Source organism: Lontra canadensis, unplaced genomic scaffold, assembly GCF_010015895.1.
Source record: "Lontra canadensis isolate GAN:19392208 unplaced genomic scaffold, GSC_riverotter_1.0 scaffold12, whole genome shotgun sequence".
NCBI classification, from domain to species: domain Eukaryota; kingdom Metazoa; phylum Chordata; class Mammalia; order Carnivora; family Mustelidae; genus Lontra; species Lontra canadensis.
Window position 1 is genome coordinate 12,300,254 of NW_022631006.1, and position 24,147 is coordinate 12,324,400.

General features: G+C 35.1%; 1 protein-coding gene across 1 annotated transcript in view; it reads left to right on the forward strand.

Annotated features, from left to right (window-relative positions):
- The window catches only part of SECISBP2L (SECIS binding protein 2 like), a 57,228-nt gene that overhangs the window by 16,812 nt on the left and 16,269 nt on the right, over nt 1-24,147 (forward strand). Inside the window, exons 5-14 of the mRNA XM_032856550.1 lie at nt 1,777-2,006; nt 2,289-2,313; nt 2,675-2,790; nt 8,080-8,214; nt 9,865-9,945; nt 10,460-10,627; nt 10,757-10,898; nt 14,675-14,844; nt 15,619-15,751; nt 17,315-17,477. Coding sequence (XP_032712441.1) covers nt 1,777-2,006; nt 2,289-2,313; nt 2,675-2,790; nt 8,080-8,214; nt 9,865-9,945; nt 10,460-10,627; nt 10,757-10,898; nt 14,675-14,844; nt 15,619-15,751; nt 17,315-17,477 — 1,363 coding nt within the window. The remainder of the gene's footprint in view (nt 1-1,776; nt 2,007-2,288; nt 2,314-2,674; nt 2,791-8,079; nt 8,215-9,864; nt 9,946-10,459; nt 10,628-10,756; nt 10,899-14,674; nt 14,845-15,618; nt 15,752-17,314; nt 17,478-24,147) is intronic.

The window sequence follows — 24,147 nt, forward strand, 5'->3', positions numbered from 1 at the left end:
GCACTATGCAAAAGTTAGAACAGGGGACCCAGAAGCAGATTCACATGTATGTGAAAACACGTGGAAAATAACAGCATTACGGATACCTAATTTACACCCCATGTAAATCTTTTTAGGTGGATTAAGGACAAATGGGAAAACCACAGTAGAAGAAGATATAAGCAGATATCTTTATGACTGCAGGGAGAGAACTATTTCTGAAATAAATTCTATCAAAAGTGAGTGAAAGAATAAGCCACAAACTTGGAAACGATTTTTACGATGCCTATCACTAATAAAGTATTAGTATGAAGACATGAAAAATTCATATGAATGAATAAGAAAATGATCCCACCTTGTTCTCAGGGCCTTGGGACACAGCACCAGGGGGCTGAAACAGTGTGGTGGGACTATAGGAATCTTTCCTTTGACCCAATTGTCCTTCTCCTGTTACTATATCTAAAATGGATATATTTCCCTAGAAAGAAAAAGGACTGTTTGAAAAAGATCCAAATTGCAGCAGCACACTGAAAGCTTCCTAATGTTTAGTAACGGGTGACGAGAAGTGTAGAACATTCACTCAGTGGAATAATATGGAGCCTTCTCACATTATAATTTTGAAGAACATATACATAATCTTAAATAGCCCAACTCAAAATTGTATTGATGCTGTGTAAAAGTTATGGGAAGAAATATAGAAAAAGGAAAATTGTTATTTGTTAGAATAGGAGGACATTGCAAGAGTTTTTTAAATGTCTTTTGATTATAATTTCTGAAATTGAAAAATAAAGAGACAACTTAGTAGAAAAATAGGCAGAAGTTAAACAATCCAAAAATAAAATTAAGTATTTCACAGAAGAGAAAACAGTAGTAGCTAAAAGCATTAGAAAAGATACCAAACCTCATGATTAGGCAAGAAAATACAAATTAAAACTCAAAATGAGCCATCTTTTTATATCTAACAATTGACAGAAATTATAGCCTAGCAGACAGTATCAAGCATTTGGTGACCAAATGGATCACTGTGGATATTTATATCTTCTTTCGGGTTATAAACTGTTTTAAGCAGTTTGCCTGAAAATGATTTGGCATTACCAAGTAAAGTTGAGTATGTGTATCCCATGAGGCCTAACAGTATTATTTAATAATGCAAAACCCCAAAACAGTCCCAGGTGTCCCATCAGTGGTACAAAGGATAAGTACTTTGTGGTATGTTCATCATACATAGGCATTCTAGATTCCAGTGACATTAATGAATTACAGCCACATGCATTAGAATCTCAAAACTAATGTTGAGGGGATGGGGCACACTGGGAAGCAGGTCACAAAAGAAAATGGACAGTATAATTTCATTTTTATAAAGTGAAAACTGTAAAATTACATGATTTATGTTTTAGTAATACAAAAATCCATGAAAAAAGTATTTTAAAAAGTGAGGAAATGATAAACACAGAATTCCATGTGGAGGTAACTTCTGGGGGAGGAAGAGGATGTAGTGGTAGAGAGGGTATGCAGTGGACTTCAAAAAGATTGGTAGTGTTATTTTTCTGAAATGGGTAATGGTGGTTTGTTTTAATATTTATACAAATATTTTATTCTCTTGTCATAATAAATACATGTCATAAACCAGCTTGTCAGGAACATCTTACCTTTTGATGATCTTCCCACCCAAAATTTTTACTTTTCTTCATTTACAAAGTTAGATATCTTTATTTTCTTATGACCTTAATGATAATTTAACAAGAATTTATCAGTTTGGTCCTCACAAAGAGATGTCACACCTTCCTTGCTTTATAGATTTCCCATCAGATATTGCTAACAAATCTCTCTCGGAGAGCTCTGCCACAATGCTCTGGAAGTCCAAAGGCAGGAGGAGAAGAGCATCCCACCCGACTGCAGAATCCTCCAGTGAGCAGGGGGCTAGTGAAGCTGACATTGACAGTGATAGTGGCTACTGCAGTCCCAAACACAGCAACAACCAGCCGGCAGCAGGGGCTTTGAGAAATCCCGATTCTAGCACCATGAATGTATGTAACATTGCTTTGATTCCTTTATTGGTCACCTATGTCAGTATTATCTTTATATCTTGTCTCAAGCTTAAGTATCTATTTTCATTAACAATTCCTGTAGTTATAGACTGGATTAAAATGTATTTTGTATATTAATATGAAAAATACATATAGAGAAGTGTTTTTCTCAGATTGTAAATAAGCATGCTTCACACTAGACTAAGTTATAAAACATATTGCAAGGCATATGGTATTGACTCTAAAGCGGAAAATAATTGTCTTTTTTGTTTTTATTTTTAGCATGTGGAATCATCTATATGTACAGGTACTTATTTTCTGCATAGTGTTTTTGCTATACTTTCTTCTTTGTCCATGTCAGAGCTTTGCTTTCAAGCATGAAGCCTGCTGATACTGCAGAAAAAATTAGAAATCTTCCAAAGAGATTCACCTTACTTTGAAAGTACAGTTGGGCTGATAAAACTTGAGAAAATTTCTCCGTTGAGAAATTGGGGTATTCTGCAAGATGGCACTTCTATTACTAAGAATTGGAATACCACTTAAATTTTGTAGAGAAATTTCCAGTTTTGTGTTTATAGTAACTGACTTTCAATTTACAAAGTTAAGGGATAATTTAGGTTTTGGCATCTTTCATAAATAAATCATATTTTTAATCTCATTGGTTACAGGTAGTGTAAATTGGTCCAATGTAACTTGCCAGGCAACTCAGAAAAAACCTTGGATGGAAAAAAATCAGACATTTTCTAGAGGTGGAAGGCAGACTGAACAAAGAAATAATTCACAGGTAATTTGAATTAGGTTGGAGAAACTTGAATTATTATAAATGGTATAGTGGTCTTGAAGGGCAATATCCTTAATTTTTTTTTTTAAGATTTTATTTATTTATTTATTTATTTATTTGTCAGAGAGAGAGAGAGAGAGAGAGAGCGCGCGCGCACAAGCACACAGAGTGGCAGGGAGAGGCAGAGAGAGAAGTAGTCTGCCCGTTGAGCAAGGAACGCAATGTGGGACTTGATCCCAGGACCCTGGGATCGTGCCCTGAGCCGAAGGCAACAGCTTAACCAACTCAGCCACCCAGGTGTCCTTAATTTTTGAAGATGCATATTGTATTACATAATCATAAAATACCATGACATCTGTAACTTTAAAATGGCTTAGCCAGTAAAGTTATTATTTAATGAGACAAAATGAAAATCTTGGTTATAGGTGATGTGTATATAGGTGTATATTGCGCTATTTTCTACTATATTGTATTTAAGAAATAGATTTGGATATTTCATAGTTTTAAAAAAGAATATCCTCCAATCCTGCTTCATCTGCCGTGACTTTTTCTTATCCATATAAAAAATTTAAAAACATTTTAATGCCACAAATATTGATTCTTTGAACTTTAGGACTGTGGCCTTGTTCATGTGTCTTTACTAGACCATAAACATCATAAGCTATGCACTCTGTGCTTGTTGCAGGGCCATAGTAATTGCTGCCTCATGCTGTAATGTAGCCAGACTGGGTGGCTTCCTGGTTTTGGGGAACAATATCTAGCTGCCATACAGCTGAGCAAGTTATATACCACCACAGATTGCCAGTAACTGTCTTCTTTAGTTGGTTGATTGTGAAATCAGGGATTTGTTTGTTGGTCAGCGTTTTTTCCTTTTCAAGTTTTAGATAGACTTCCTGGATTCCTTAAATCTAGTTAAGGTATTAAAAGTATCATATGAATAGATCTGTGGATGAACTGAAATAGGAGTAAGTTACTAATGGATTAAATAGACCAAATACTTGCCTGCTCATTTGCTTCCCTGAAATGAAGGGCGTCAGCTGCTCCCTAACATTAATTAGACTGTCAGGAAGACAAGCAGAATAATGCCCTTTCCCCTATGGTTATTGCAAAAATGAGTCATTGTTTGTGGCACCCATGAGAGGCAGTCTAGCTTTATTTGATTAGAAACAAAAGAGCTAAAACAAGAATTGTTTATACAGATGAAATAAACAGAATCTATAAAATGTTTAGCTAAGTGCTGAAATTTTATGTTGAAATTGTAACTTGTTAGACTTTTGGTATCCGTGGCCCACTGGAGAGGAAGTAGTACAGCTATTGAGCCTCCAAACTGGTGAAGAATAATAAAAGAATAATAAAAAAGTATGCAAATACATGTAATATATTAGGTTTTGCTTATTTTGTATCTCTCTTCATTCCAAAAGAACTGGAGCCAGATGTTGAATAATGTGTTTTCTACTTCTGATGTGTTGTTAATACTTATTCTGAAGTATGTGTTTGATTTGTGATGTGCAGAATTTTTTTTTTCTGTTAAGTCAAAATATTTTCCCCTTTTGCAGTTTCTGATTGTTTTTAGGCTTAGAAAGTATTTTAGAAATGACATATTCACTTGTATGTTCCACTACCTTTTTATAGGATAATGTTGCAAGAACTTTTTATCTGAAATTTATTTTGAAGCATGATACAATGATGTAGATTTTCAAAGTAGTTAACCAGCTGTTTGAAAATCATAATCCATTCTTTTCTCTCATTTGCTAATTTCTTACATCTTAGGTGCTGTTTCTGGGCTGTTTTATTCCATTTATTAGAATTTGATACCTGTACCATGCTGTTTTCCTTCTGATTTTTAATATTTTTACTATGTTTTAACACTTGAACAGACAGGTTCTTCCTATAATCTTTCATAACCTTAATTTTAAATAATGTACAGAATCTAAAAACTTAAATTTTCAAAAATGGTTTTATTTTGTGAATTGGTTGAAAAATAGAAGAGATGAAAAAGGTTATATGATGAAAAAAAACCTCATTTTCACTCTCTCCCCTTGTCTTATCTTTCCTATATCTGTCCCAATTTGAGTAGTTTCTTATGTATTTTCCCAGAGTTTCTTCATGTCATTCTAAGTAAATACAGTTGTGTATCTTATGTTTTATCCACTCTGTTCTGTGCTCTGCTTTCATCACTTAACAGTGTATCTTGAAAACATTTTCTATAGTATCACAGGGCTTCCACAGTTTTTAAAAAATAACTCGTAATGTTTGGAGTGTGGATATACTTGTTGATTTCTGTAGTCTTCCTATTCATGGACATTTGAGTTGTTTGAATTTGTTGCTATTGTAGACATATTGCAGTATCATTTAGAAATGTATGTGTATAGCAGTAAATTCCTAGGTAAGGGACTGCTGAGTGAAAAGGTAAAGCCACTTCTGTTATTTGATTGTATCGGCCAACCCTACCACTTAAGTCTCAACAATAATGTGGCAAGTACCTTTTTCCATATAGCTTCAGAAATCATGTGTTTTCAGGATTTTGGATTTGTGCCAATTAGGTGGAAATGGTGTATGAATGTTGTTGAGCATCTTCCCATGTATTTATGGGCTGTTCTTATTTTTTTGTTAACTTGTCTGATCGTATCTTTTGCCTTTTTTTTTTTTTTTTTGGTATCTTGACCTGTTTTTTTTCTTTTTTTTTTTTGGTATATTTTTAAAATCAGTTTCTCCATCAAGCTCTTACCAGATTTTTAAAAAATTTGGGAGCCTTTAGTTTGTAATATGAGTTACAAATATTTTGCTAGGCTTTCATTTTTATTTTTGACTTTGCTCACTATTATTGCCATACACCAGTTTATGTTTTAAATAGCATTAAGAAGTTTATATATTGAATTTATTGCTTTTTGTTTTTGTTTTTTAAAATGGCTTTTGAGTTTTAATGCCAAGTCCTTACTCTAGGGTTATAAAGGAATTACCTGTTTTCCACTAGTGTGTTTTTATTCTTGTTTTTTATATTAAATCTTTATTCCACTTGGGTTTGTGTTGTGCATGGTGTGAAATATAGTTCCACTTCATATACTCCAAGTGACTACCCAAATTTCCAGCACCATTCATTGAAAAGTCCATCTTTTCACTGATTTGATATTAACCACTTTCATCATCTATTAAATTCCCAGGTATATTGAAATCTAGTTCTAGAATTTCTGTTTTGTTCTGTATTAATCATTAAATTAATCTATCAACTTAGGGAGGGTGGATTACCTTTGTGATGTGGCATCTTCCTATGCAAAAAACTATATGTCTTCTTATTTTTGAGTCATCTTTTTAGGAGGTAATTGGTAAACGTGCAAATTCAGTTCTCATGAACTTTGTTGGGACATTAGTTTGGGGGTTTTAATTTAATCCTGGAGCTTTATGTCTCCCAAGTATAAGAAATCAAGTTCCATTTTTTTTTAATTGCTTTAGTGTTTGTAGCAACATTAATATGTATTTAGTAAATTATTTATAACAGGGTTTATTTTTGGATATAATTTTAATGCTTTTGGCGAGCAGGTTTACATTTACTTTTTTGTCATGGTGACTGTCCACAGAAATGCAGAGTTGTGCTCAGGAATTACTCTCTTGCTTTTTGGGCATACCTGTCTTGGGGCTTGAATATGAGTACTCACTTCAGTGTTAATAATTTATGTGAATTAACTTGTTTCTTTATTACCTAGACATTAAAATTGCATTTGTTTTACCAGTCTTGTATGAGCCTTTTTTCATGGACCTATTTTTAAAACATTTTACAAAAATTGCTAAAATAGTGAAGTTGAAGTATTTTTATAGAGAACATTCATACAGCTACCAGTTAGAGGCTAGCTAACATTTTACTGAGATTTGTTTCATCTTGTGTGTATTCCTCTGTCCATATCTCTATCTATGTTTTTGAGCCTATTTTAAAATGAGGTAGATATTTAAAATTAAGAAACTGTTGAGTATCTGGAAGAATATTTAAAATTAAGAAACTGTTGGGTATCTAATTATAGGAAGTAGCCCAGTTGTCATAGTGCATACTCTAAGGAAGAATTAAATTTGGTGTATGACCGTCTTCTCTGGCTTATTGTTCTGCCATGTAACCTGCCTCCCAAAAGAGTATAAAAATTCTGTTTCTTAAAAAAAATTCTATTCCTTATCAGCAAGTCTTTTTAGACCAATTACTTAGTATGGGAATTGCTAGGTGGTTTTCATGTCTTTGTGTGCATAATTTTGATTTCATCATCAAAAACATGTATATTAGCACCTTCTGTTCTAGATCTGCTTCAGGTTCTATTTATTGTTAGAATTTGGGGGTAACTGGTAATGAAGATTATACTTTTCACATCTTCTAGGTGTCCTGGTTAAGAGAGGTATTTCATGTTAGCTGCATTGGGTACTTAAGAGGAGGATCTTGAAATGTCTTAAAATTCTTACAAATCTTGCCCTTATGACCATTGAACATTTCACAGATTTATTAATAGGATAACTTATAGATTGAATGAAAATTTTGTTCTAAATCTATTTTCCTGGAAATAAGTTTTAATTTTTAACCTTTCCTAGAAATTGTTTTTTAAAAAAATAAAACCACAGATGTTAGACTTATAATAGTTTAATAGGGTACTGTGCAGTTTCTTCCAATGAGAACATCTTGCAAAACTGTGGTCCAATGTCACAACCTGGATATTATCATTGACACAAGGAAGAACAGCCATCACTGCAGGGATCCCTCATGTTTCTGTTTTATAGCCACATTCCTTTCCTCTTCTGGCCAGCCTCTCGTTAACCCCTAGAATCCACTGACCTGTTCCCCCCTTTCAATAATTTGTCATTGCAAGAATGTTTTATAAATGAACTCATACAGTCCTTTTAGGATTGGCTTCCTCACTTGCATGGCTTTCTGGGGATTCATCCAGATTATTGAGTACATCAAGTTTGTTCCGTTGGGTGGCTGACTGTTGTTCAGTAGTAGGGATGTACCCCAGTAAGTTTAACTGTTTTCCCAATTAAGGACATCTGAGTTGTTTCCAGTTTTTGGCTATTACAAGTAAAGCTGGTTAAACGTTCATGTATGAGGTGGAGGGGAGGAGGGAAGTAACTTGCATTATCACATTTTTGATTTCCCTTAAAATGATCTTGTCAAAAGCTCTTTAACAAAACTTCTATAGTAAATTGTACACTTTATGAAAATTCATTGAGTTGTATACTTTCGTGTACTTTTCTATAAGTATGTTATACTTCAGTAAAATGTTCACTTAAATAATCTATTTTTTTCTTTTGGTGCTTACTTAGGTTGGATTCAGATGCCGAGGACACAGTACTTCCTCAGAAAGAAGACAGAATTTGCAAAAGAGACAAGATAATAAGCAATTAAACACCAGTCAGTCTCATAGAGGCGACTCAAATTCTGAGTCTTTATATTTTGAGGTATTTTTTCAGGCTTTATTTGTAAACTATTATAGCAAATGTTCCCATTAAGAAATGAATTTTCGGGGTGCCTGGGTGGCTCAGTGGGTTAAATCCTCTGCCTTTGGCTCAGGTCATGATCTCACGGTCCTAGGATGGAGCCCCACGTCAGGATCTCTGCTCAGCAGGGGAGCCTACTTCTCTCTCTCTCTGCCTGCCTCTCTGCCTATTTGGGATCTCTGTCAAATAAATAAATAAAATCTTTTAAAGAAAAGAAATTAATTTTCTTACATTCTGATAAGTACTTTTTATGACTGTTATTAGATCATAAATTACTCAGAAGTATTGATTCATTTTTGTCTAGGATATGTATAGTTAGTGTAATAGTTAATAATAGTAATGAAGTTATAGTTAACTTCATTAATGTCTATTTTTATAATTTTCGTCATGAGGTAACGTGTAGAGGTAGAGCTTGATTTTATGTTGGTTTCTTCTAGTATGAAACTTTCTCCCTAATTTTTATTATTATTGTTTAGTCTCTTTTTCAAGTTTTTTTAGATTTGAATGGTTTGGTCTAGGTAATTTGTGCTGCTAGCCAGGAGAATCTTGAAGAAGAAAAAAAAAAGTTAATTTATTTTCTCTAATAGGCAGAAAGTTTGTATTCTGCTTGGAGTATTTTTATTGTTTATTCATCTAACTGACTCTTATTGGAGGCCTGTTATGTGTAAAATAAGTTTCTGTGAATGATACATTGAGTAAACACAGTGGCCTTAGGAAGGTTGCTGTATAGTAATGTAGATGCATATACACCTAGTACTTGCTTAGGTGTGGTTGGGGTTGAAACCTTTGGGTTTGGAGTAGGTTAGAGACAATCTTTGGAATAGACTTTAAAGAATCAGTAGAATCTGGTTGTGTCAGGATAGTGAACAACATCCCAGGTAACTCATTTGAATAACTCATTTTTGTTGGATCATAGTTTTTGTAAAATGGGTCAGTAGGTGGAAATTAAACTAGCAAATGTGCTTTAGGCCAGAGACTAGAAATGAATAATATGTTAGATAACTTAGTAATTGACCTAAAGGACTTGAGAATGCATCTCTATTCAGTTATCGAGAACATGTAGCAGATTTATTATTTGCACTTAACCATATAATTGGTTCCATCCTTATACTTAAAAATATTAGATATAATTTCCACTCTAAAGGAGGATATTGGTTAAGAAATTACTTTGAATAGGATTTTCTTTTAAATTTTTATACTTTTAACCTTATTGACAGGTATGTGTAGTATTACAGGACAGGAATACTAAGCTTTCTGTTGAAAATATTCTCCAAATTATCTGAAATATAAAAAACCCTTTTTTATTTCTTTTCAATTATGTATTTTAAAAATTTTAAAAATTTTAAAAATAGAATTAATTAAAATGGGATAGTAGACACAGAAATCCAAAGAATGGACATGAACAGATATGCCCCCACTGATGAATAATAAAGTTAGCTATGTTGTAGCATGTGAGAAATGAGATTTCCTTTTTAAGACTGACTTTAGTCTAGTATTAGAATTTTAAAAATTACTTCCCCATTTTTCATTACTCTAAAGCTTTATAAAACATTTTTCTTAAAGAGTTTATTGATTTGAACTGTTTTTACTTAAAATGTGAAATTATTTCAGGATGAAGATAGATTTCAAGAACTAAATGAGAGTGGAAAAGTTAAAGATGAGACTATTCAGCAGAAACTTTCTTCAAAAGTAGTAAGTGACTCTTTAAAAAGATAAGCAAAGTATGTGAACATCCCTTGAACTGTGGCTATGTTGAAAAGTATTATAGGTTAGCGTAAAGACGTGGGGCACCATGGTAGAGAAGAAAACCATGTATTTGGTACTTAATATTTATTTTCAACATAGCCAGAACAAAGATACTTTCCTGTAAAATCCATAGTTCTGTTGGGGACAAGAAAACACCATTAATTGAATCATATCATTCAGCATACAGTCCATTTCCTCTGTTGTCGCGAAACTTTACTTGGGAGTTATTTTGTTCTCAGGCCAAGATGTGGATAAGTGTCACCAATTGCATTAAGCAGTTTGTCTCTTTATTATTTTCCAGTCTGGAAGGATCCACCATTTCACTTTGTTCTTTATGGCATTGAATCCTCAAAGATTCCAGTCCAGATATAGTATAGAACATCCCACATTCTGGATTGTCTTTCCTTACGGTTAGACCTTTGTTAAATCACTAACAAATGTTTTTGTCTGGTTATCCTAGTTGGATGATTTACCTGAAAACTCACCAATCAATATAGTTCAGACTCCAATTCCCATTACAACCTCAGTTCCTAAACGTGCAAAAAGTCAGAAGAAGAAAGCTTTAGCAGCAGCCCTTGCCACAGCTCAAGAATATTCAGAAATAAGTATGGAGCAAAAAAAACTACAGGTATTTTTTTCATATTTATGAACAGGTGTAATTGGGAGGTTTGGCAGGGGATGCACAGAAGGAGTGACAGTCATAAATTGCCACACTTAAATGCCATCACAAAAAATAAATGTTCCATTTATCTTGCAGGAAGCTTTATCAAAGGCAGCTGGGAAAAAAAATAAAACCCCTGTGCAGCTAGATTTGGGGGATATGTTAGCAGCTCTGGAAAAACAACAACAAGCGATGAAAGCACGGCAGATTACTAATACCAGACCTCTGGCATATACAGGTGATTTCACTATCTGAGCAATTTCCTCTTTGGTTTTGGTAATAGTTTTTGAATATTATTAATGTTAATTGCATTTATCTAGATAATCCAGAGTCTACTCACCAGCTCCTCTCCTGTTACGCTCGTAACTCGCATCCTTGTATTACACTGCAGTAGCCCACTATTACCTCCTGCAGCCTATCTTAAAAGGAGTGATTTTTTAAAAATATAAACAGGATTATATCACTGCACTGCTCAGAACACTACAATAGCTCTTGATCTCACTTGGAGTAAAGCCAGAGTCCTAAGGCCAGATCTTAGCTATCCAATGACCTTTTCCCCCCATCACCATTCTCTCTGACACAAACTGCTCTAGCCAGTCGGCCCCCTTGCTGGCCCCCTTGCTGTTCCGCAGACACACCCAGCATGCTCCTAGCTCAGTATCTTTGTGCTTAGTATGTCTTTACCCTGACACTCTTTCCTTATATACCAGTGTGGTTTGTTCTCTCATGTCTTGTAGGTCTCGGTTCACATGTCAGTTGGTATACATTATAAAGTAGCTAATGTTTTTCTTCTTCAGGGGTTGAAATAAGAATCACAAGTAATTTGGCTTTATAACTTTTAAATTGGATACTGGGAAACATAGGAGTTATGATCAAGGGGTGTGTGTGCATGCATATACATGCGTGTATATGTGTGTATGAGAGAGAATGACTGATTTGGCTTTCTACTGAAATGGCAATGTATATTTTAATAAACCTTGTCAAATTTAGAGCTGAGCAGCTCTTATGTGCTCCCTCATTTCTTTGCATAGCCTTTGTTGTAGAGGGAGAGGAATAAGATAAAGGAAAGGGAAAGACACCAACAAAAAGCATGATGTTAAGAGGCAGAATTGGAATATTCTCTTTCTTCTGTTGTATGTAAAGGGTCTGTTGTTTTTAGACAAAAAGATAATTAACATTGTAGAACTTTAATTCTGTATGCAAAATGTTTAAATCTATAGCTAGTTTCCTGTCCAGTATAATAGACCTTAGCTTTACTTAGTAAAAATAATATTGGATGAGTACTGAGCTTTTGAGTTGAATGTTGTTGAGTTGGGGAAAGTGGCAGTTATATCTCCTTAAAGAGTAAAGAGGACTGTAGCAGTGGAACTGAGAGTTAGCAGTGTTCTGGAGGCAGTATGGCCTCATGGCAACAAGCAGGAGCTTTGGAGTTAAGCTGCCTGGGATTGAATTCTGTTCTTGCATGCATTTCCTTGCCAAGTTATTTAACTTTGCTGTGCTTCAATTTCCTGACATTAAGGTGGAGGTAGTGATAGTACCTGCTACAGGGTTGTTTTGAAGAGTCAATGAGGTGACGCATATGAAGTGGTTAGAACATCTGGGTTATAGTCACTATAGTCACTGGGTTATAGTCACTGATTACTGTGGGGAAGAGATTGTTAACCTGTGATACTTCAGATGGCTTCATTGTTATAACTTTGATTCATTGACCACATGCTGATATCTACAACTATAGATACCTACATGGAAAGCATGGTGTCAAGGACTGTGGAATTATAGATTAAGGTATTCCTGTGGTCAAAGGTTTATAATCTAATTGAGGAGAAAGACATAAACAAATAACTAATAAAGAACAGTGCCTTAGGAAAGATGCCAGCCAAAGTTTTATGAACTTGCAGAAGAGAAGAGTGATCTGTGTCAACTGGGAGAAATGGGGAAGACGTTACAAATGCCTTCATATAGATAACATGTGGACTGGGCTTTGAAGGGAGAGGATTCTTACCAGATGGAAATGAGATTAACCTCTAACATGCCACCAGTGTTTAAGTTGGAAAGCATTGTTTACAAAGAAATTTACTTTCTTGGGAAGTCCAAGAAAAGAATGAGACTATTGTAGATACATGAAAGGATTGTGAGGAATTGGTGGCAGTTTTTGTTTTAAACTGATGGAATGTGGAAACAGGTCAAAGATGGCTCCATGACTCCAAACTCTCTTAGAGGATTATGGTGATTATGATGATATCAAAGTAGGATCATAGAAGAAGAATTTTGTTGGGAAGAACAGACTCCAGCCCTGTTGTATTTGCAATGCTATGTAGGGAGTAGTTCCTACTTAGTATGCAGTTATGTATGTTAGAAGTCAGGATTTTGGTTTTTTTTTAAGGTTTTTTAAAAAAAATCTATTCTTTTGAGATAGAGAGGGAGTGCATGAGCAGGAGAGAGAGGCAGAGGGAGAGGGAGAAGCAGACTCCCCACTGAAGAAGGAGCCCAACATGGGGCTCAATCCCAGGACCCTGGGATCATGACCTGAGCTGAAGGCAGATGCTTAACCAACTGAGCCACCCAGGGACCCCAAAGCCCATGAATTATAAATAGAGATGGATGTGTAGCTGTGGAAATGCATAAGATTGTTGGAAGAAAAAACAGTTAGGAAAAACACGTTCAGGGATAAAGCCTTGTGGAATGCTCAGACTTAAAAGATAGCAAGAGGAAGAACCAAAAAAATAGGTTTGAGAAAGAGTAAGAAAAATAGGAGAGTATAATATCACACAAGGCAAGGGCAGAATTTTGAGGAAGAGGTCTTTCATATCAAATGCTGAAAAAAAACTAGAATAGAGATTTAGCTTGTATGTGATCTTGACAGTAGTGGTTGTGAGCTTGTGGTAGGTCAGAGGCCAGATTGTAATGATCTGGGAAGTGATAATGAGAAAGCAGACTATTTCAGGACCTCTGGGGAAGATGGTGGGGAAGGAAGATCCCAGGCTTATCTCGTTGCTGGGATACAACTAGGTAGTATCCATATCAGTATAAATAACTGATAAGGCAGACCATTGAGAAGTCTAATAAGGAAGGAAAGGGGAGTGATAGTACCTTAGCTTGAGGGGAAGCCATTCAGGGGAAAGTTTTGTTGAGTTGTCTGGTTTTTGGGTTGTTTTTCTTTCTTCCATGTATAGGAGATTTTAGCTTCTTAATGGGAGTTAGGGAAAAGAATCAGGGGTCAAGGAGAACCTTGAAAGATGCAAGGGGGAAGGGACAAAATCCTTGAGGAATTAATCCTGAGATGGGATTAAGAGGAGAAGCAGTGATAAGTCTTGAACAGGAATTAGGATGCCTGCTGCTTCCTCTGGGTGGGGGGTGGGGGTGTTGCAAGTTTATATCAGATAGCAGCTCTCAGGGAAGTAGGAGGAAAGCTTTTCTGCTGCTAGAGTGAGGATTGAACTTAGTTTTTGGACCCGTTAAAGGACTGTGGTAGCCACTAGAGGGTAGAGGATATCAATCAGGTATAAAAGAACTACAAAAGTATTAAAGAAGTACTTAAGAGTGCATGCAGCCAAAGAGGAAAATCATTCTTCACTGGCAGGCTCAAATGAAGAGAGGAGTGACAGACTATGTGTTTTATATAAGGGTGATTCTTATGTAAGATTCAGTAGGAATAAGGAGAGGTGCAGAATTTTGAAATTGCAGAGGTAGAATGGTACTGCTTAGAGACCAGTTTTTAAAGAATTGCATGCTTGATGGTTGCTGTGGTGGAGTAGAACTAATAATTTATTTGTCCCTGCTTTGGATTCCTAAATTAGTTAAATGCCTTGGCTTTGTCATCTTTATCTTACGGAGGCTAAATGGATGCATAAAAGCTGTACCTGAGAGACACTGCATGGCCCTGTACTACTCCTACTATTACAATGTCTGTTTTTCCCCCAAGAAGAGGATTTTCTTATAGATTTATCATTAGAAATTTTCATAATATGTGGTGTTGGTCATAATAGTAAAACTAATGTTCTTGTTTGTTTTTAGTGGTTACTGCAGCTTCTTTTCACACTAAAGACTCTACTAACAGAAAACCTTTAACCAAAAGTCAGCCCTGTTTGACATCCTTTAATTCTTTGGACATTACTTCCTCTAAAGCAAAGAAAGGAAAAGAGAAGGAAATTGCAAAACTAAAACGGCCCACAGCACTTAAAAAGGTAAACCAAAATCTGCTGGTGTTTATCTTATAAGATAAATAAGGATTTAAATCTGTTTTGCAAAAGTAGTTTGTGGCGGTTTTTTTAGCCAACAGATTATTATGAGATAGTCCTAAGCATACATCTTTATGAGGACTAGTTAATTGGGGGTTGGGGATATCATCAGCATCAAGATTATCTTTCTGTATTGAACAAGGCCCTGGAGGATGAATTCTTTCTGTAAGGTTGAAAAAAAAGTAAACATTTAGCATCCAAAATGTTGGACCTAGGAATCAGAAGCCCTGGATTCTGGTTCCAAATTATATAGTTTCAGGCAAACCTTTCCTACCCTTATCTTCTTCATCTGTAAGTCAAGATAATATCGGCCTTATTTAATTCAGTATTGTTAGGAGCAAAATGAGATGATCCATGCCCAGATAATTGAAAACTACAAAGTGTAAATCTATTGTATGACCTGGTTTCCACACTTTATATTTTATCCTTTTTTGTGGAAACTCAGGATTTAAAAAGGAAAGCAAATGTGGTTCGATAGTTGTGGCATTATATAGCTTAATTACCTGCCTTTATTTTGGATATAGTACTTCTTTCAACTACAGTGTCTAAAATTAACATTTACTTTTTTACCAGTCAGTTTCTTTGTAGTCAACTAAACATGTAGCCAATCAAACTCCCCATGTCCATTTGTAAGTGACCTTTAACTGTGTAGTAGTGAACATTTTCATCATTCAGTACATAAAGAGTGATCAGTAATTAAAGACCGGTAATGACTTTTAGGTTATTTTGAAAGAAAGAGAGGAAAAGAAGGGCCGTTTAACTGTGGACCATAACCTTTTGGGATCTGAGGAACCAATAGAAATGCACTTAGATTTTATTGATGATTTGCCACAGGAGACTGTTTCCCAGGAAGGTAAGATCACCCCTTTCTCCCTTATCATGGAATGGTGCAGAGTATTTTAATCAATAAGCCATCACTAGTTACTATCCTAATTGTAGGATATGCTCCATATTTATCCACATTTACTTTTTGGGAGTGGTTTCTTTTGAAGATGCTTTTGTAGGGAGATATTTAAAAGGGGGGATGGGGCAGGTCTTATGTAGGGTCTGTGACATTTTTAAGGCTTAAGGCTTGGTTTTGTTGTAAGTACTAATAATTATGGTCTCATCAGTGCATCCTCTATAACTCATAGTTCTTTTCATTTTGTCTTCTTTTGTATTTAGAACATTACTGGCTGTTTTCTTCACAGGACTATTTTTAATTGGATTGGTTTTGTTGGTTTTCTTTCTCACTTTCATGAATTAATACATATACCATAGTGAGTGAGTAGAGAATTACAAAGCCTCTTGTAGAGCAGAATTCAGTTGGTCAGTAAGCTTCAGTCCCATACAGTAGCCATCACATATGATTTTAGGTAGGACCTCAGCAAAATTGCACATTCCTTCTGATATTTTAACTACTGTTGAAGAGAGATTTTAAGAGATACCTGGCTAGGTCCCTTTTTCTGCTGGTGTATGTGTATTCCTTTCTGCAACACATTTAAATCTGTTTTACACGTATTTACTGGCAGTGTTCCATTGTGTTTAGTAAAGATTTTGCTTCTAAATATTGTTCAGCTAGGACATATTTGGTTAAGATTCCCCTTTACTCTCAATTAAATATCATTTCCTTTGTATTTAGGTTTATCCATTCATTAAAAAATGGATGAATTCAGCATTCATTTAGGTGTTTATTGATTGCCTGTCATGGGTACTTCAGTAACTGGGTTGGAGATTGGAAGGTCAAGAAATGTAATAAAGAGTTGGGAAAAAAAAAAAAGAATGGATTGGAGACAAGAAGATACATGTGTAACTTTGCTAACTAGTGGACTGGAATACAAATAATAACTCATTTCCTGAGTTTAGCTGTTTAGGAAAAAAGCACCAAATGAAGGAAGCAGTCAAGTTAAAAGATGGTATCTAAAAAAATGAGGCTGCCGTAGCACAGAAGCAAAGACCAAATGAGAGAGAAACTGGGGGTGGTGTCTAAAGAAATCAGGAGGGGTGTGGAGAGAATGAGTTAGGTAGAATTCATCATTGCCAGCAGCAGTGGGAATTTTTAGACAGGTGAAAAAATAGAGATCAAGGAGATGGATAATATGATCTGGAAAGAGGTTCAGAAGTTATTACCTTTGTTCTTCAATTTAAATCCTTTAGAATACATGTTTTACATCACTTGACTTTCTCATGTTTCTTGTGCAGAGACTTATAGACTGTGCTTCTTTTTTAAGAGTATGTTTTAACAGATAATAGGAAGACTTCATTTTTGTAGAATATGAGAGATGTTTATGATATAAACAATACCCAACTTGTTAGCTTCTGGAGAATTTGAAAGTTACACAAAAGACAACTGCTTTTCTAAGTAGTGTTGATCAGTATATAGTTTTTCAGCATTTGAAGTTTCTAATTTTTTTCCTCTGCCCCTACATCTCCACAGATACTGCACTGAGCATGCCCAGTGATACTTCGCTTTCTCCAGCAAGTCAAAACTCTCCATACTGTATGACACCTGTGTCACAAGGCTCTCCGGCTAGTTCTGGGATAGGCAGTCCAATGGCATCTTCAACAATAACCAAAATCCACAGCAAAAGATTTAGAGAGTAAGTTTTAGTCTCATTATTGAGGTTGAATAGTTTAACTGTCTGGATTGTGGCTCTGACTGCAGTATTGTCATTACCTGGTGGGTTGAGCATACAAAACTTCAAAGAGACTTGAGTTTTTTTCAGTTTTTTTTAATAGCTAGTTTTATTTAAAGCATTTGACTTCTGTCAGCTATCAGTGTTCATGTGAAAATGCTTTGCCAGCAAATATATTCTTTTTATATCCGATAATATTAATAAATAAACCTGGAAATCTCACCTACATCTTACATGCACATTGCCTTAATATGGGGTTTTTCCTCCTCAAATGCTTTTGCTTTTTTGTTTATATTATTAGCCTTTCAGAAAAGAACCCCTCTCTAACCAATTAAAAACAAGTTTCTAAGACCCTGTTACATGAAGTGAACCTATTACATAAAGCTTTTTGTTTTTAAGCACATGTTTCTAAGTTTTAAAATACCTATCAGTAGATAATATTGAGCTAATGGTTATTTCTATGAAGGATTTTAGGATTTTAACATTTGTGCAGATGATACATTTAAAAATGACATATGAAAGAATCCCAGGGTGAAAGTAACAATCAGTATGAATCCAAACCATATTGGTTTGTTCTGTTCCTTTTTTTTTTTTTTTTTTTTACGCAAGTGTAGTGATACACAATATTACATTAGTTACAGGCCAAATGGCCTACTACATAGTGAGTTGACATTCATATACATTATTATGAAATGATCATCACTGTATGTTTTAGTTACTGTCACCATACAAAGTTATTAAAATATTTTTTACTTCTTTATTTTAAACTGGAAGTTTGTACCTCTTAATTCCCTTCACCTATTTAACCTGTAACCCCACTCCCTTCCCATCTGACAACCACCATTTTGTTCTGTCTGTTTTTGAGTGTGTTTCTGGTTTGTTCATTTATTTTGTTTTTTAGATTCCATCTATAAGTGAAATCATACAATATTTGTTTTTTTCTGATTTATTTCACTTAGTATACCCTCTGGGTCCATCCATGTTGTTTCAAATGTCAAGCTCTGATTCTTTTTTATGGCTGAGTAATATGCCACACACAGTATATTCCACACATAGCTACAACCCCATCTTTTTTTTTTTTTTTAGGTTTTAATTTTTTTTTAAATTTTTTTATAAACATATAATGTATTACTAGCCCCAGGGGTACAGGTCTATGAATCACCAGGTTTACACACTTCACAGCACTCAGCATAGCATATACCCTCCCCAATGTCCATAACCCCACCACCCTCTCCCTACCCGCCTCCCCCCAGCAACCCTCAGTTTGTTTTGTGAGATTAAGATTCTCTTATGGTTTGTCTCCCTCCCTTCCTACCCCACAATGTCCCCACATTGCATCTCTACTTTCTCATATCAGGGAGATCATATGATATAGAACCCCATCTACAACCCCATCTTCTTTATTTATTCATCTGTTTATGGACATTTAGATTGCTTCCATATCTGGATTTATCACAAACAATGCTGCAGTGGACATAGTGTTGCTTATATCTTTTTGAATTCATGTTTTTGTTTTCTTCAGGTAAATGCCAGGAAGTGGAATCGCTAGATTGTATGATATTTCTATTTTCAATTTTTGAGGACCTCTCTGGTGTTTTCTCTAGTGGCTACACCAGTTCATTCCCATGAATAGTACATGAGGTTTCCCTTTTCTCCATGTGCTTGCCAACACTTCTTGTCTTTTTGATTGTAGCAATTCTGACAGGTGTGAGGTGATAGCTTATTTGTATCTCTTGGTTTTGATTTGTATTTCCCTGAAGATTATCAATGTTGAACATCTCTTCATGTGTCTGTTGGCCCTCTTTATGTCTTTTCTGGAATGTCTGTTCAGGGCTTTGCCCATTTTCTAGTCAGATTGTTTGGGGGTTTTTGTGTTGAGTTGTAGGAATCCTTTTACGTATTCTGGGTATTAATCTCTCATTTGTCTTGTTTTTTTTTGGATAGTAACCTCTTATCTAACATGTCGTTTGCAATTATCTTCTCCAATTCAGTAGGATGTCTTTTTGTCTTATTGATGATTTCCTTTGTTGTGTAAAAGCTTTTTAGTTTGATGAAGTTTCATCAAATTTTTTTTTTCTTTTTGCTCATTTTTGCTTTTGTTGCTCTTGCTTGAGGGGACAGATCCAGAAAAAATTTCCAAGAATTTACTGATGATGTCTTCCCATAGGAGTTTCAGGACTTACATTTAGGTCTTTAATCCATTTTGAGATTATTTTTGTATATGGTGTAAGAAAGGGGTTCTTTTGCGTTTCTTCTTGTGTGTTTCGTTCTTTTGCATGTAACTGTCCAGTTTGCTCAGAACCATTTTATTGAAGAAACAGTCTTTTCCCCATTATATATTCTTGCGTTTTTTTGGTCTTGGATTGACTTACCATTAAGTGTGGGTTTATTTCTGGTCTCTTTGTTCTATTGATCTCTGTTTTTGTGCCAGTACCACACTTTTTTGATGACTATAGCTATGCAGAATAGTTTTAAATTGGGGCATGTACCTCCTGCTTTGTTCTTTCTCAGGATTGCTTTGGCTATTTGGGTCTTTTGTGATTCCCTACAAATTTTAGGATTCTTTGTTCTAGTCCTGTGGAAAATGCTGTTTTGATAGGGATTGCTTTAAATCTGTGAATTCCTTTGTATAATGTGGACATTTAACAACATTAATTCTGCCAGTCCATGAGCACAGTATATCTTTCAATTAATGTAATCTTCAGTTTCTTTCATCAGTGTCTTTTCGTTTTCAGAGTATAGTTTTATACCTCCGTGGTTAAGTTTATTCCTAGGTAGTCCTAGGTATTTTATTCTTTTTGATGTAAATGGGATTGTTTTCTTAATTTTTCTTTTTGCTGGCTTGTTATTGTATAGAGGTGCGACAGATTTTTGTGTATTAATTTTGTATCCTGTAGCTTTACTGAATTAATTTATTAGTTCTCATTGTTTTCTGATGTAGTCTTTAGTGTTTTCTACACACAGTATCATTTCATCAGCAGATAGTGACAGTTTCATTTCTTCCTTACCAACTTGGATGCATTTTATTTCTTAATTTTCTCTGATTGCTGTAGTTAAACATTTCTGGTACTTTGCTGTATAAAAGTGGCAAGGCTGAGCATCTTTGTCTTATTCCTGATTTTAGAGGAAAAGCTTTCAGCTTCTCACTGTTAAGTATGGTATTAACTGTGGGTGTGTCAAATATGGCCTTTATTATGTTGAGGTATGTTCCCTGTGTATCTACTTTGTTGAGAATTTTTACAATAAATGGATGTTGAATTTTGTCAAATGTTTTTTCTATAGCTGTTGAGAAGATGATATGATTTTTAGCCTTCATTTTGTTAATGTGGATGACGATTGGTTTGTTGATATTGGATTATCTCTATATCCCTGGAATAAATGCCATTTTGAACATGGTGTGCGATTCTTTTAACATATTATTGAATTTGGTTTGCTAATATTTTGTTGAGGATTTTTGCTTCCATGTTCATTAGGGATATTGGCCTATAACTTTCTTTTTCTGTAGTATCTCTGGTTTTGGCATCAGGGTCTCATAGAAGGAATTTGGAAGTATTCCTCTTAGTTTTTGGAATACTTTGAGAAGAATAGGTATTAACTCTTCTTTAAATGTGTATAGAGGGGCACCTGGATGGCTTAGTTGGTTAAGTGTGTGTCTTCTGCTCAGATCATGTTGGTTGTGGGGTCAACCACTGTATTGGGCTCCCTGCTCAGCGGGAGTCTGCTTCTCCCTCTGCCTCTCCTGCCCTGCTTGTGCTCTCTCTCTTGCTCACTCTCTCTCTCAAATAAAAAAGATTTTTAAAAAGAAATAAAAAAAAATAATAAATCTGTAATAGAATTCATCTTTGAAGCTATCTGGTCCTGGGCTTTTGTTGGGGTTTTTTGGATTATTGTTTCTCTTTTATTACTAGTAAACAGTATTCAGACTTTCTATTTCTTAATGATTCAGTTTTGGAAGATTGTGTGTTTCTAAGAATTTAACCATTTCTTCTCAGTTGTCCAGTTTATGGATATATAATTTTTTTAATAGATTTTTATTTATTTATTTGACAGAGATCACAAGTAGGCAGAGAGGCAAGCAGAGAGAGAGGGGGAAGCAGGTTCTCTGCTGAGCAGAGAGCCTGATGCGGGGCTTGATCCCAGGACCCTGAGACCATGACCTGAGGTGAAGGCAGAGGCTTTACCCCACTGAGCCACCCAGGCGCCCCTGGATGTATAATATTTCATAGTAGTCTATGGTACTTTGTATTTCTGGGTGTCAGTTGTAATTTCTCTTTTATTTCTGATTTTGTGTATCTGGGCCCCCTTTATTTTCTAGATGAGTCTGACTTAAAGGTTTATCATTATTGTCCCTCTTTAAAAAAATTTTTTTTATTGAAGTATAGTTGATTCACAATATTATATTAGTTTTGGGTGTGTAACAAGTCTGTATGTTATGTTTACCACAAGTATAGCTACCATCTGTTACCATACAGTGCTATTACAATACCATTGATTATATTTCCTATGTTGTACCTTTTACCGCCATGACTTATTCATTCTATTACTGAAAGCAGATATCTCCCCTCCTCTTCACCCATCTTTCCCATTGTGCCCATCTTTCCACCCTTTACCCCTTGGTGAAGTTCATTCTTAGTATTTATGGTTCTGTTTCTGTTTCTTTTTCTTTTCTTTCTTTCTTTCTTTTTTTTTTTTTTTTAAATTTCATTTATTTATTTGGCAGAGAGAGATCACAAGTAGGCGGAGAGGAGGGAGAGAGAGGGGGAAGCAGGCTCTCCGCTGAGCAGAGAGCTCGATGCGGAGCTCGATCCCAGGACCCTGAGATCATGACCTGAGCTGAAGGCAGAGGCTTTAACCCACTGAGCCGCCCAGGCACCCTGTTTCTTTTCTCTTCTTTTCTTTTTAAAATTTGTTCACTTGTTTTGTTTTTTGGATTCCACATTGTAAGTGAAATTATATGGTAGTTTTTCTCTGACGTACTTAGCATAGTACTATCTAGGTCCATATAAATATTATTTATCTTTTCAGAGTATGGTTCTTGGTTTCATTCATCTTTTCTGTTGTCTTTTTCAGTCTCTGTTTTATTTGGTTCCTCTCTGATACTTATTTATTTACTTTCTTCTGCTCACTTTAGGCCTTGTTTGTTCTTCTTTTATGTGTAAGGTTAGACTGTTTATTGGAGATTTTTCTTGTTTCTTAGAGTAGGCCTGTATCACTATAAACTTCTCTCTTAGAACTGTTTGTACTCTGTCCCACAGATTTGGAAGTTCTGTTTTCATTTTCATTTGTCTCAAGATTTTTTTTAATTTCTTCTTTGATTTCTTTGACCCATTGGTTGTTTATTTGCATTTGTTTGGCCTCCTCATGTTTGTGTTTTTTCCAGTTTTTTTTTTTCCCCTTGTAATTGATTTCTAGTTTCATCCCCTTGTAGTTAAAAAGATGCTTGATATGATTTCAGTCTTCTTAAATGTATTGAGACTTGTTTTGTGACCTAACATGTGATCCACCCTGGAGAAGGTTCCATGTACACTTGAAAGGAATGTGTTTTTTGCTGTTTTAGATGGAGTGTTCTTTATATTTGTATTATGTCTACCTCGTCTAATCTGTTGTTTAAGGCCATTGTTTCTTAATGATTTTCTCTTTGGATGATCTCTCTATTGATGTAGGTGGGGTGTCATTATGTTACTGTCAGTTTCTACCTTTGTGTCTATAAATATTTGCTTTATATGCTTAGGTGCACCTATGTTGGATACATAGACATTTATAATTATTATATCCTCTTGTTAGATTGGTCCCTTTGTCATTATTTAATGTCCTTCTTTGTCTCTTTATAGTCTTTGTTCTAAAGTCCATTTTATCTGATGTAACTATTCCTACCCCAGCCTTCTTTTCATTTCTGTGTGCTTGGACTATCTTTTTTCATCTTTTCACTTCCAGTCTGTATGTGTCTTAGGTCTGAACTAGTCTTTTTTTTTTTTTTTCTTAGAGATAGAGAACGAGAGCACGTGAACAGCAGGTGTATGATAGGGAGGTAAAGCAGAGGGAGAGAGAAAATCTTAAACAAACTGCATGCCCAGCACAAGCCTGATGCAGGGCTTGATCTCATGACTGAGATCATGACCGCAGCTGAAACCAAGCGTCTCATGCCTAACTGACTGAGCCACATAGGTGGCAGTTGAGTCTCTGATAAGCAGCATATTGATGGGTCTTGGTTCTTTATCCATTCAACCATCCTGAATTTTTGATTGTAGTATTTCTTCCATTTACCCTGTAATTATCAGTAGGTATGTAATTACTGCTGTTTTTTTGTTTTCTGTTTTTGTAGTTCTCTGTTAATTGTTTTTCGTTTTTTTCCTTGATCTCTTCCTTTGGGATTTGATGACTTTCTTTTGTGTTATGTTTAGATTCCTTTCTGTTTATTTCCTTTGTATCTATCATAGGTTTTTGGTTTGTTTATCATGAATTTCATGTATAATATTCTATGTATGTAAGTTTAAGTTGATGATTTCTTAAGTTCAAACACATTCTAAAAGCACTGCATTTTCCCCCACCCTTCAGTGTTTTATGTTTTGACATCCTGCTTTACGTATTTATATCCCTTAACAAAATACTGTAGATATCATTGATTTTACTATTT